The sequence below is a fragment of the Natator depressus genome, chromosome 1 (genome assembly GCF_965152275.1).
Source record: "Natator depressus isolate rNatDep1 chromosome 1, rNatDep2.hap1, whole genome shotgun sequence".
Taxonomy (NCBI): Eukaryota; Metazoa; Chordata; order Testudines; family Cheloniidae; genus Natator; species Natator depressus.
This window is the reverse complement of record NC_134234.1, coordinates 51,373,795-51,388,819: the sequence shown is the minus strand read 5'-3', so window position 1 is coordinate 51,388,819 and position 15,025 is coordinate 51,373,795. Positions and strand designations below refer to the sequence as shown.

General features: G+C 41.5%; 1 protein-coding gene across 1 annotated transcript in view; it reads left to right on the top strand.

Moving 5' to 3' along the window:
* Nucleotides 1-13,709, top strand: part of CCDC169 (coiled-coil domain containing 169) — a 70,181-nt gene extending 56,472 nt beyond the window's left edge. The window contains exon 8 of the mRNA XM_074959626.1: nucleotides 13,151-13,709. Coding sequence (XP_074815727.1) covers nucleotides 13,151-13,400 — 250 coding nt within the window. The 3' untranslated portion in view covers nucleotides 13,401-13,709. The remainder of the gene's footprint in view (nucleotides 1-13,150) is intronic.
* The last annotated feature ends 1,316 nt before the right edge of the window (nucleotides 13,710-15,025 follow it).

Genomic DNA, 15,025 nt, shown 5'->3' with positions numbered 1-15,025 from the left:
CTGGTGTTCATAACCTTTCAAATAATTTGATTGGGATCTTGTTTGGAACTTCTAAACCTGTTGCCACACTAACAAAACTGTGTATGTGGGAAGGGTTAGAGTTTTCTACAACCATCCCTGCCCTTTACAATTGCATTTGGAGATGTGTAAAATGCACTACAGCCTTCTCTGACACTAAATGTCTAACTTCTATGGGATTTGGCAAACCAGAGTCCAAAAATTGCTCTGAAACAGAGGTCATCAGCTGCCACCAGTCCTGTCAGATCTGTTCTGGTGGATAACGCTGACATAAATAACAACTCACTAAAATGTAGAAGTGATTTACTTTAAGCACTTTCGCACCTGCTGTTACTAATTACAGGATTATCATGCTCCAGATTGTAGCATGGGGAGTACTGTCTACACGCTACCTTTCAGTGGTGAGTTCCCTTAGCTATTCTCTCTCCTTTCTGACCTGCCAATCCCTTAATTTGTAAGATTTTACTTTTGAGTTGAAGCTACTAACTTTGGATATGGGATAGGAAATGGAATAATTAGTAGAAATGCAAAAATTATAGCAATCTACATGTTTAACATCCACATTGACTGCAGATTTAGATTTCAAATAGTTAATGCAATCGATAAAAGCCTTTTTTCAGATACTGATTTATTTTATTATACAGAGTCATAATTAGTATTGTGACGGGTTCCCCCCAGGGTGCCACCTGGAACTGGGGTACCACTGAGCCCTCCTGACCAACCAGCCTGGGCTCCCTTTTCACTGTACTGCTGTGACAAGCTGCCACGCCCTCTCCAGGCTTTAACCTGCACTTTTGCCAGCACACATACAGGTAGGGACACGCCCAGCTGCAGTTAAATGTGGGTGCTGTGACCAGCCCCTGCATGGGAAGGTCCCATCTAGGGAACTTCCCAGCTACTCAGACACACATCCTCTCTGGAGTGTATACCCAAAATTATACTATCTTGCGCTGCACAAGGAGCTGTACAGTGGAAGCTCATGAAATTTGCCCCCTCCCTCAATGTGGAGAGGGATACACAACCGCTTTCTGCCCCGAGTTATGACTCCCACACACTGGTTTCAGACAAAGCAAAAACAAGTTCATTAACTACAAAAGATAGATTTTAAGTGATTATAAGGGATAGCAAACAGATCAAAGCAGATTACCTAGCAAATAAACAAAAATTCAAACTAAGCTTAATATACTAAAGAGATTGGATATGAATAGTGATCCTCACCCTAAGTGATGGTACAAGCAGACTGCAGATTCTTAAGGGGCAAGGTGCACTTGTTTACAGCTTAGAATCCCCAGGTGTTCCATTCACAGCTAAAAATCCCTTTAGCCTGGATCCAGCACTTCCCCCAGTTCAGTCCTTGTTCCTTGGGTGTTTCAAGGAGTCTCTTTGGGTGGAGAGTCAGTGAAGAACCTTGATGTCACTCCCCTGCCTTATATAGCTTTTGCATATGGTGGGAACCCTCTGTTTCACAGCTTGGTTCCCATGCCAGTCTGTGGAAAAATACTGATATCCCCAGATGGAGTCCAGCACCAGGTGACCTGGTCACATGTTCCTGTAGTGTCACAGCAGCCATTAGTCGAGGCTGTTTGTAGCATCTTAGAAAGCTCCCCAGGTGGGAGATAAGCTTCTCCAAAGGCCTATTGTTCTCTCTAATGGCTCATTAACTTGAATGGGCACTTACCAGACAGCCATCTAGACTGAGAGCCTTTTGCCTAGTGGACGTTGCCCAGGAATAGCTACATGTGAAATAGATATATAGCCAATATTCATAACTTTGGATAAAAAATGATACGTGCATACAAATAGGATAATCATAGTCAGCAAATCATAACCTTTGCAGCAACATCTCACATGACGTGTCTTGCATCAAATACATCATAACTGTCATAATCCTATCATAATAATATCACTGTGAAGAATATGGGGTACAGTATAACAAGCATATCCTGAAAAAGTTGTCAAAGAAGGTAGAGATGGAAAAGATGTTATGTCCTTTAGCATGGCCTTGCTAATGAAGAATTTTTTCCTGAATTCCATTTCACAATGCTTCAATTGCAAAAATGGGGTTCCACCACTTCTCTTAGGAGCCAGTTCCACGTCTTGCTGTAAAATCGGTTTTGGGCTTATCAAGACAATTTTTTTCCCCTAGTTTCATTCCATTACTGCTATACTCCTTTGTGCCCTAATCAATTTCCATCTCTCCTTAATATTTTACAGTTTTATGGTACTTAAACCATTTTATTTAAACTCTTTTTGCTTCTTATGTTACTTAAAAGTCTGAGCCTTAGGAAGATTTAATGGCATGTCTCTGAGCTTGAGCACTGGCCTTGTGACTCCTCAGTACCTCCTGGCCAAATATGTACAGGAGCCTGTAGCACCTTCTTTTCTTTTCAAGAGCTCTGTACTCATGCAACATCATTTATGATGATGCCCACTGTGTCCTAAGTGCTTCTGAGATAGGAAAGAAGGAAAGGCTGCTGCCCCAAAGAGCTTGTTTTGGAACTGCTGCAGAGGAAGGAAATGGAAAGGAAAACCTCCTAAGAAGTAAAAGGACAGAAAGAACCCCAGTTTCTTTCCAGCCAAGGTCGTTAGACAAAAAATCCTTCTGTGGAAAGTGGAAACAAAAGTTGAAAATAGATTTTTTTTTTTTTTAGACTTTGTCTACATTAAAGCTATAAATGGTTTACTCCAACCCAATTACAACATGGTCAAACAATGGCCAGGATTTACCTATGTCCCATCCACTCTAAACTTTTTGATCATGTTATAAAAAAGTCACTCAATTATTCCTGTTCAAACCTATTTAAGATAATGGGTGTGCACATATGTATTTGGGGCAAGATCTGGCCTACAGAATCTTTGTCTTGAAGTTTTGGGGGAAGAGTAATGCATTTTACAGGAACACTGTTATTCATTCTGGAGAAATTGAGACGGATTCCAATGAGTTGTCCTATAGAACAGTATCTGCAAAGGTTTCCTTAAGCAATACATTTTTCAGGACTACTTTAAGTCAAAAACTGTTGGAGGCAAAGAATACATTTTTGTTTTTGACTTGTTTAGGGAGAATCTATTGTGACGGGACCCCCGGGGTACAACCTGGAACTGGGGTACCGCTGTGCCCTCTTAACTCTCCAGCCTGGGCTGTCTCTCACAATGCTTTGCTAGTGACAAGCAGTAAACCCCTCTGAGTGCTGTTATCACTCAGCACAACCGCATGTGAAGCCCCACACCCAGCTAGATTGCATGAATGCTCCCAGAGCTGCTCATGAATCACACGGAGGCACCAGCCAATTCTCCCAAGCCCCCAGCCTTGCATCCTGAACTCTACCGTCTTACACTGGTCAGGCTTCTGACCAGGGCAAGTTTATTACCCAGTCCACCCTTCCCTCAAAGTGGAGAGGACATACACAAGCCTTTGTAACCTGAGCTGAGATTTCCCAAGCACTTCAACCAAACCGCACAGCTTTAGGTAAAATATAAACGAGATTTATGAACTCCAGAAAGATTTTCAGTTATTAGAAGTGGCAGGCACAAAAAGGTCAGAGATAGTTACCAAAGAAAATAAAAGGTAAGTGCACAATCTAAATCTTAAACCTTATTACACTAGGCAGTATTTGGATCAAGCAGTTTTCTCACTCCACTCCCACCCTATCTGTGTCTGACAAGAAAATCACAGTTTCCATTTGGAGATGTTTGTTGTGTGCCTTTTTGGTTTTATAGCCATGTGACATTGACTGAACTACTGCCCAATCAGCAAAAGGGAAGTTCCATAATCCTCTGCTACCTTGGAGTATTTCAGTGATCTATCGACTTTCTTGCTGTCTGAAGCCTTGTAAATGGCGAGCGCTATATAAAGTAGAAACAAACCATTAGTGTTATGGAGACATAGTGCAGTGACATTAATGGTTTGTTTCTGTTTTATTGTTTTGGTGTTTGGCAATAGAATAATCATGTCCTAACACTTGTATAAAATAGGTTTCCCCTGATACCTCTTTATGTTAACATTGAAATAGAAAAACATTGAAGGAGAGAGAAAGCATTCAGAATTAAGTGAAATCAAAAGGCCTTTTCACTGAGACATGTCAAGTATAGAAGAAGGGGCCTGAATAACCTATTAACTATTTGCAATTCGGAGAAAATAACTATTCCAATATGTATGCCTCCATGAATAGTCCTGTTTGCCTTTTTATTTATTATTACATGTATAGAGAACCGAAAGTGTTCAGAGCACTTGAGGAATATGTAAAGGAGTATAAAGACAAAATGTACAAAGTGTTTTGACTCTATGTGTGTAGAGTGTGTGTGTGTGTTCGTGCCCAGCAGAAAATTCACTTTTTTCCTTTTACATTACAAAATTATGTAAGCTGGTCTTAAATAGGGTGACCAGATGTCCAGATTTTGTAGGGACAGTCCCGATATTCAGGGCTTTTTTCTTATATAGGCACCTATTACCCCCCACCCCATGTCCCGACTTTCACACTTTCTATCTGGTCACCCTAGTCTTAAATAGACTAGGTCTTTAACCTCTAATGCAAAAAAATATTAACGAACCTCAGGCTGTCATTTACACAGTGGTGATCAATGGAAACATTCTGCACTAGAGTCCATTAGAAAAGCTGGCAACTCTTGAAGGTTTTCATGCAACAAGACTCAACGTGTACAGAAATAATGCTACTTTTTTCCTAAGTGTGGTATTGTTTTAATGTAAGCCATTTCTTTTTCTACAGATGCTTTTTCTACAGTGCAGTGGCCCGATGCTAAAGCTACTGCAGGTGTATGGTTCTTAATCAGGTGGCAGAAACACATAAATAGAAAGCACAGAGGTCATCTCTTGAAAGCTGACCGCTTTACTTATTTACTGAACGTAGACTATGAGAGCAAAATTAGAGGAAACTTTCCATACAAAAAAACCCATCTTCTCGGGAGTAAAGTCAGAGCTGGTGGCTAAAGGAATATTGGAAATGCAACAGGTATCTGGCACAAAATGATTGCTATTTGGGGATTATAAATAAATATTTAAAAAGAGAATACTGGTCGGGTTTTGTTAACTCTTAGAATCTGTGGGAAAGACTGTCTAAATAAATCTTTTGATACACAGTCTTTTACTGACTATAACTTTTTATTGGTCATGACCATAACAGTTTCCCTGTTTGGCTTTTTTTTTTGTTTTCTTTTTCAGATGAAAATAGCCATCTTATTAGTTGGAGGATATACTGCTGTTGAGACTACAGCAGAGGTTATAGAGGAATCATTTCTGTTGCCATCATGATTAGCAGTGTTGCTGTTTTCTTGGATGAGTACACGTTCAGTGTGGTCTTTCTAAAGATGAATTCTTTACCAACTGCAGAAGAATAGGAAGCAGTCAAGGAATTATGTTGTGATTGGAATAACAGAGACTTGGTGGGATAACTCACATGACTGGAGTACTGTCATGGATGGATATAAACTGTTCAGGAAGGACAGGCAGGGCAGAAAAGGTGGGGGAGTTGCATTGTATGTAAGAGAGCAGCATGACTGCTCAGAGCTCCGGTATGAAACTGCAGCAAAACCTGACAGTCTCTTAATTAAGTTTAGAAGTGTGAGCAACAACGGTGATGTCGTGGTGGGAGTCTAGTAACGGAAGTTACTAGATCGCAGGCCCTGGTTCTCATGGGAGTCTTCAGTCACCCTGATATCTGCTGGGAGAGCAATACAGCGGTGCACAGACAATCCAGGAAGTTTTTGGAAAGTGTAGGGGACAATTTCCTGGTGCAAGTGCTGGAGGAACCAACTAGGGGCAGAGCTCTTCTTGACCTGCTGCTCACAAACAGGGAAGAATTAGTAGGGGAAGCAAAAGTGGATGGGAACCTGGGAGGCAGTGACCATGAGATGGTCGAGTTCAGGATCCTGACACAAGGAATAAAGGAGAGCAGCAGAATACAGACCCTGGACTTCAGAAAAGCAGACTTTGACTCCCTGAGGGAACTGATGGGCAGGATCCCCTGGGAGAATAACATGAAGGGGAAAGGAGTCCAGGAGAGCTGGCTGTATTTTAAAGAATCCTTATTGAGGTTACAGGGACAAACCATCCCGATGTGTCGAAAGAATAGTTAATATGGCAGGCGACCAGCTTTGCTTAACAGTGAAATCCTTGCTGATCTTAAACACAAAAAAGAAGCTTACAAGAAGTGGAAAATTGGACAAATGACCAGGGAAGAGTGTAAAAATATAGCTCAGGCATGCAGGAGTGAAATCAGGAAGGCCAAATCACACTTGGAGTTGCAGCTAGCAAGCGATGTTAAGAGTAACAAAAAGGGTTTCTTCAGGTATATTAGCAACAAGAAGAAAGTCAAGGAAAGTGTGGGCCCCTTACTGAATGAGGGAGGCAACCTGGTGACAGAGGATGTGGAAAAAGCTAATGTACTCAATGCTTTTTTTGCCTCTGTCTTCACGAACAAGGTCAGCGCCCAGACTACTGCACTGGGCAGCACAGCATGAGGAGGAGGTGACCAGCCCTCTGTGGAGAAAGAAGTGGTTCGGGACTATTTAGAATAGCTGGACGAGCACAAGTCCATGGGGCCAGATGCGCTGCATCTGAGAGTGCTAAAGGAGTTGGCGGATGTGATTGCAGAGCCATTGGCCATTATCTTTGAAAACTCATGGCGATTAGGGGAGGTCCCGGACTACTGGAAAAAGGCTAATGTAGTGCCCATCTTTAAAAAAGGGAAGAAGGAGGATCTGGGGAACTATAGGCCAGTCAGCCTCATCTCAGTCCCTGGAAAAATCATGGAGCAGGTCCTCAAGGAATCAATTCTGAAGCACTTAGAGGAGAGGAAAGTGATCAGGAACAGTCAGTATGGATTCACCAAGGGCAAGTCATGCCTGACTAATCTAATTGCCTTGTATGACGAGATAACTGGCTCTGTGGATGAGGGGAAAGCAGTGGATGTGTTATTCCTTGACTTTAGCAAAGCTTTTGACACGGTCTCCAACAGTATTCTTGCCAGCAAGTTAAAGAAGTATGGGCTGGATGAATGGACTATAAGGTGGTTAGATTATCGGGCTCAATGGGTAGTGATCAATGGCTCCATGTCTAGTTGGCAACCGGTATCAAGTGGAGTGCCCCAAGGGTCGGTCCTGGGGCTGGTTTTGTTCAATATCTTCATTAATGATCTGGAGGATGGCGTGGATTGCACCCTCAGCAAGTTTGCAGATGACACTAAATTGGGAGGATTGGTAGATACGCTGGAGGAAAGAAATCTGATGAGGTTCAACAAGGACAAGTGCAGAGTGCTGCACTTTGGATGGAAGAATCCCATGCACCGCTACAGACTAGGGACCGAATGGCTAGGCAGCAGTTCTGCAGAAAAGGACCTAGGGGTTACAGTGGACGAGAAGCTGGATATGAGTCAACAGTTGCCCTTGTTGCCAAGAAGGCCAATGGCATTTTGGGCTGTATAAGTAGGGGCATTGCCAGCAGATCGAGGGACGTGATCGTTCCCCTCTATTCGACATTGGTGAGGCCTCATCTGGAGTACTGTGTCCAGTTTTGGGCCCCACACTACAAGAAGGATGTGAAAAAATTGGAAAACGTTCAGCGGAGGTCTACAAAAATGATTAGGGGACTGGAACACATGACTTATGAGGAGAGGCTGAGGGAACTGGGATTGTTTAGTCTGCAGAAGAGAAGAATGAGGGAGATTTGATAGCTGCTTTTAACTACCTGAAAGGGGGTTCCAAAGAGGATGGACCTAGACTGTTCTCAGTGGTAGCAGATGACAGAACGAGGAGATTCTAAGTTGCAGTGGGGGAGGTTTAGGTTGGATATTAGGAAAAACTTTTTCACTAGGAGGGTGGTGAAGCACTGGAATGCGTTACCTAGGGAGGTGGTGGAATCTCCTTCCTTAGAAGTTTTTAAGGTCAGGCTTGACAAAGCCCTGGCTGGGATGATTTAGGTGGGGATTGGTCCTGCTTTGAGCAGGGGGTTGGACTAGATGACCTCCTGAGGTCTCTTCCAACCCTGATTTTCTATGATTCTATGACTCTAAGCGGCCGGGCTAATTAAGTAAAAACAAAACCCTCTAAAATTTTTGTAACTTTATTCTAAAGGTGTAATAGCTGTAACTAACTAAAGCTTTTATATAGGCTTTTATTTTCTTCTGCCCTTAGTTATTTCGGCTGCTATAGAATTGTACCAACTTTCTTTTGCTTTTATCTGCGTGTTGCACTCTGCCTGCACTCTGCACTAAATTCTTTTGAACAGGGATGTTGGAAAAGCTTTTTTTTTTTTTTTTAAAGTTGTTAGGTAGAGTGATTCAGCTGAGAAATTCTCTCTTTAAAATACCCTGAATTAGTCATATTAAGTCCTTATGTAGCTAAGTAGATTAACTTGAGCTCACCATTCTGTGTGACTGATAGTATTGCATGAGTGTACCCAGCACGTTGTGATGATTACAGCAATGTCTGGTCTGCTGGGATGGGGCAAAAAGTTCCCAGTAGAGGAAATGGCCATGATCTACTTCCTTATGAGTTGAGCCACTTTATCAAGTTACTGTAGACACAGCCTGTCCTAATCTACACTGATTGTTGAGTTGGTGTCAGCATTTTGGATCATCCTGTAACTCAGATGTCATAATGATTCAGACATGGTAATTATTTGTGTGGACAAGGCCTATAGATAGACTCTAATGGTCATACTTATCTCTCCTCTAAAATGACTTCTAATTACTATGTTGATTCTGAATAGATGGTTTTGATGCTAGGACACCGAATTGGGACTTCGGAAGATGAGATTGTCATGATTCAGTTTCTCTTCTGTCAAACAGGTAAAACACCTCTAAAACATTGAAGAAATGTAATCCTCGCAATGCCCATATGAAGTATGGGGTTATGGGCATTCCGAGGATTATATATTTTTTAATGTTTTAGAGGGTTTGGGTCCTTGATGAGCACTGTAGGTTCTACCTATAAATGAGCCAGTGCCCCAAAAGAGTAGAGCAGAGCAGACGGGTGGAATGGATGGCACAAATGGCATGTGCTTGTATTCAGTGCATCCCTTCAGATCACATTAATTGAATTAATGAATCGTTGGATCAGCAGAAATACAGGAGTTGAAATATTAACAATGTTGCTTTAGAGCTAAGTGATTGCAAGCTTTTCAGGACAGAGACCATACATGTCTCCAGGGCCCTATTGCACTGATCTTGACTCGGGCCTCGTGATGCTTTCTAATGGCTAATAATACTTTCAGTTTCATAAAGACATAAAGTAATGTTGACAGGCTAATCAATGTTGTTCACTCTTCCTGCTTGGAGTCAGGACACAATGATGTCTTCTCTGGACAACCCTTCCTTTGGGTTAAGTGAACCTAATTATTTGAGACCCCAAGAGCAATGGGGTGGGGAAATTTTCCTTCACTGTATCACCACAAAGCGTCCATTTTCATAAATGGCTTCAACACAGTCACCTTCCAGTTTGGGATTTGGATGAGAAGAGGGAGCCATTCTCACTCTGCTTTTCCTTAGAACCTATTCCATGCCACAGTCCAAAGCAACCCAAATATCTCTGGCTATGAAAATAGGAGAAAAACAAAATAAAAAAGGCAGCAAAGAGTCCTGTGGCACCTTATAGACTAACAGACATATTGGAGCATAAGCTTTCGTGGGTAAATACCCACTTCATCGGATGCATGTAGTGGAAATTTCCAGAGGCAGGTATAATAAATATGCAAGCAAGAATCAGGCTAGGGATAATGTGGTTAGCTCAATTAGGGAGGATGAGACCCTCTTCTAGCAGTTGAGGTGTGAACACCAAGGGAGGAGAAACTGCTTTTGTAGTTGGCTAGCTGTTCATAGTCTTTGTTTAATCCTGAGCTGATGGTGTCAAATTTGCAAATGAACTGAAGCTCAGCAGTTTCTCTTTGAAGTCTGGTCCTGAAGTTTTTTTGCTGCAGGATGGCTACCTTTAAATCTGCTGTTGTGTGTCCAGGGAGGTTGAAGTGTTCTCCTACAGGTTTTTTGTATATTGCCATTCCTAATATCTGATTTGTGTCCATTTATCCTAACATCATAAACATAAAAAAGGCAATGTGTGTCAATGAGGTGCTCTTGTTTCCCACAAAGTTTGTCTCATTAGTACTTGCTCTTTTTGGAGTTTCATAGCTGTCATGGATGAGTAGCTGGATTTAAAATCCACATTATGGGTTGACAAGTTCATGACAAATTCAAGATTTGCTGATCAAATTGGTCCAATGCCTCCTAAGGCATTTAGGTAGAAATATTGCACCAAAAATCTTACAGCAATTTGGAGGAAATTACTGACAGTCTAAAACTAGCTTCAAAATGTATTGGATTGTGATTGCCATCTAGTCATCTGACTTGTGTGAACAGTTGTAGTTGGGATGGTGGCACTACAGCCTCTTTTAATGGAACTGAAATACTTGTACTATAAATTAAAAACACGTAAACTCCTGAACATTTTGTTTCGTTCATTATTTGGCAAAACAAGCACCAAAGATGAGTTAGAACAGCCTTTGTGGGTCATAGTAGGAAGGGAAACTTTGGTACTTAAAACATTTTTTCACTGTAGTACAATGCAGAAAGTGCCAATTTATGCTAAAAAGTGTGATTTAGACTATTAGAGTACCTGTTGGTGAGGCTTGCAGAGCTCAACTAAAGGCAGATCAGGCATCATGCACTGTCTTTCTCTCAATACACCAGTACATGTTTTTTTAATGTTAGGATCATGAAGCCAACTTGACACCTAAAAGTATAACAAAATTATTCAAAGGAAAAAATCTTTGGTTCCCTGAGGATGTTTACCAAAATTCCTGTCCCTGTTTTTCAATATTTGCAGATTAGACATTGCCAGGGTCACTAGCAGTAATATATTAAAAACAATAAGACCTTAGAATATTCATCCAAATAGAGGGGAATATATTAGTCTCCATTTTATACAGCATACGCCCCCGTATATACAATCTGCAGGAACTGTATAGTATTACAAAAAGACCCAAAGTATTTTGGCAGATGGAAAACAGATCTTGATACTGATTTTATGATGAGCTTGTCACATGGAAATTCAGTCTTAGAAAAAAAAGTTCTATGTCTAATCAGGAAAAATGAATCTGAGTTTTAAAAAAAAATATTGTACATACTCCAGGATTCAGGCTATAAATTCTACATAGTCCTTTATATTCGAGAATGAAGGGAGAGAAGGTGGTGGTTAGGTCTGAATGTATGGGTTCTGGCAAATGGTCCAAGCACTAACAAAATCCATTTACCCTTAGTTCAAATTGCCTGTCTTCCCTCTCCCCCCAGAAATTCTGTTTCCACCCCCCAAAATAATCCACTTAATTTAATTTGACCACTAATATGATATGAGTGCATATAGTCATGTCATATAGTAATATCAAAAATCATGCAACTCCAGGTGTGGAAAGTAAACCATATGAACATATGAAGATTTCCCTCTGGAATCTAGAATATTATGGCAATGGAAAGACTGCATCCATGTTGGAAGAAAATATTATAGCTTCTTGAACAAGTGGCCACCGTTTCGTGAATGATTCAAAAAGATATATTTGAGAATACTAGGCCACAAGCTTTTAGATGTTTAGCTATTGCTAACCTCCAGAGCATACTTTGTATAATGCTGTCACTTCTAGTATACAGGTAAATTGCGTTCATTGACTTTTGTGTAGCAGTTTTTGCTGAGCAATACAATGATTCTGATTCATTTGAGGAAAAAAGATATTTTACATTTGAGCTGTTATTTCTTTTAAACTGTAAGCTGAAAATGGAATTTTTTAAAAAAGTACCCTGCAAAATGTGTCGCTTGCTTAGAGCTTCTTCTGAAACAAAGCTTGAGTGAATATTTGTAACTCATTGGAATGACACATAGCTGTTCACAATTCTTTACAAATGTGTGAAGGGTAAAAAAGGGTGACATAAATGTTCTTAATCTGTTCTGCAGTATGATCTTTCCATACTATCATTCATCTGGCTAAAAAGCCCATCACTTTATATGGCAAAATGATAAATGTCATCCTTTTTCAAAACGGAATGTTAAATAGCCAGTTGAGTGTCATGCACAGATTTCATTAAATTTGATAGAGCTAAAGGCCATCCAATTTCACCTAGTTAGCCCTGCATTGAGCCCAATAATTTGTTTGGCTAAAGCATATCTTATGGAAAGGCATCCAGTCTTGAGATGAAGATTCCAAGAGATTGAGAATCCATCACTTTCTTTGATAGTTTGTTCCTATGGGTAATTGCCTTCTGTGTTAAATGTGTGCCTTATTTGTAATTTAAATTATCAGTGTCTGGAAGCTGGTTCTTGTTATGTCTTTCTCCACTAGATTAGAGCATTTGAGTATCTGGTATGATCTCCCCATGAAAGTACTCAGACACAAGTCACCTCTCTGTCTTCTTTTTACTAAGCTAAGCAGATCTCAAATCAGTTTTGCAGCTCTCTTTTGCATCCTCTCTAATTTTTAAAATCTGGAAACAGTATTCCAGTGTCTTTCTCACTAATGCGGTATACTCAGGTAAAATCACCTCCTATTCCTACTCCTCAGTTATACATCCCAGGATTGCATTAGCTGTTTTTGCCACAGTATCATATGGCTGAGTTGCTTGTCCACTAAATCCTTTTTAGAGTCACTGCTTTCCAAGATACATCCACCATTGTGCAGGTATAACCTGCATTCCTTGTTGCTAGATGTATAACTTTGTGTTTGACTGTATTTTGTCTTTTAGGAATCACAGACTTGTGCCCAGAGTTGAACAGTTTCAACTTTTAAAAGCTGGCTACGAAAACCATTCAGAAAAGCTTGGTTTTAAAAGGATGCTGCCAGCTAGTCTGAGGCCCAAAATTCAGACTATAATTTTGTTTTCATTTGTGTATGTGGCTTTTGTGGGGAGGAATAGACTTCTTCCCACCAGAAATGTGATACTCCTTTTCCCTCCCCAATTTTTTTCCAATAAACATAGGAGAGGCTTTTTGTTCAGATTTAAGACTACTTTGTAGTACTTGCAACTCATTCACCAGCCTCCTGGCTGCATGATGTGCAGAAAGGGAACCTGAATTAGCCTCTTTTATTCATTGCCTAAATTGAGTCATCCTCATCTTCTTCGTCTTTTTCTTCAACGCTTAGCCAAATGGTTGGCCGTGGCAATTGTTCGACATTTGGTCTGTTCCTGTGCAGCTGCGAGGGCTTGGAAGGCCGAAAGTCCAATGTTGGAACAGACTTAATGCATGCGTGTAATAGGGAGTCTGTTTCTGGGCCGCCTCCACCCCTCAGTTGGTGGAATCCCAGATGTTACAAGCCACCCGAAGAACGGCATTCACCGGAACGTCTTGCGGCATTCTGGCAACACGTCCGTAAACTTCTGCATTATGAATGAAGTCATTCCATTTTATGCCTAATATATGACATTAGCATTTTGCGTGGAAAGCCTCCAGCTTTGCCCAGTCTAAGCGGCATACTGTCCATGTTTTGCAACCATACAGCAGTACAGAGAGGATACAGCTCGAATAGCTCCTGAACTTGGTTGTCATGCTGAGATAATGTTGATTCCATATTCATCGTACATGACCCATGGCAGATGCTGCAATGCCAATCCCGTGAAGAACCTCCGCATGAAAGTTGGAGGAATTGGTGAGTAAAGAACCCAAATAGCAAAAGCTGGAGACTCTTCAGGGCTCTGTACGAGAAGAACATCATCAGCACAGTCAAGGTCTGAGAGCGAGAAATTGCTGATCTTAATGCCTATGGACCTGACGGAATGCTGCATTATGAAATCCGTTGCCCAACAAAAGAGTGCAGGGGCCCTGCCTGACACTAGATACTGATTTAAAAGGTGCCGACATCTGATTCCCGAAATGTACGTGGGCAGTGGTTCCATTATGCAGCTCGCTAATCAACTCCAGCAGAGTGATTGGAACACCTACACCCTTTAAGGCCTTCCATAGTGCAACTCAGTCAACTGAATCAAACGCAGGCTTGAGATCAACAAAAGTTTTGTAGAGGGGCTTCTTGAACTCACGGTGTATCTGCAACAACAAGCAGAGGGCAAAATGGCATCTAATGTGGACCTGTTCACCGTAAAGCCTGACTATTGGGGGTGATGCTTCCTTTGTAACGGGCTCCAAATGCACCAACAGAACATGCGCAAACACCTTCCCTGGCATGGACAACAAGGTGATCAGCCTGTAGCTCTTACATTCGCAGCACAGTGCCCTTATAAAATGAGATCACAATACCATCCTTCCAGGTGGTTGGTAAAGTTCCAGTTCTCCACACCAGGTGAAAGATGGCCAGAAGTGATTTCACTACAGGGTCAAAAATACATTTTAGCAGCTCCAGCGGGGATGCCATCAGCACCAGTTGTGCGTCCGTTTTTCAGTTTGCAAATGGTGCGCTTTGCTTCATCCAGCATTGATGCATCAGTACAAGTGTCTGGGTCTGGAACCTCAGTGGCTGCCAAATCATCCAGCTCTGGGCAAGCAGCGGCTAGAGGGTGGTTCAGGACTTTGTGATAATGTTGCACCCAGCATGAGAGGATGTCGTCATCCGATTTACATGGATGGTCTTGGCAGTCGTTCAGGATGCCATTTGTAGTGACTACCTCTTGACCACTGAGGTTGCGGATCACACGGAATGCCAGCTTTAAATCTCCCCTGGCTAAGCCAAATTCAGACACCACAGTGACACCCCAATATTCACGACTGTCATGTAATTATGATATGTTTTGTACAAAGTATGTCTTGTGAGGTGTCCTTCTAAAAGTCTTGATCTGTTAGGCAGTAATATCCCGTTGGATTATATGTGCTATTGTCCTATGTGAAGTTATGAAGTTTGGCTATGTATGTGTTACTGAAACATGTAGTGAGCTGAAAACACCCACAAGCAGCCTTTCAGGTAGGACAGTAAAAAGGCCAAACAATGTTAATGGTTTATTGAGGAAATGCACACAAGCACAAGGATTACCCAGGAACTGTGTACAGTAGAAACCTCTCAGAGATAGCA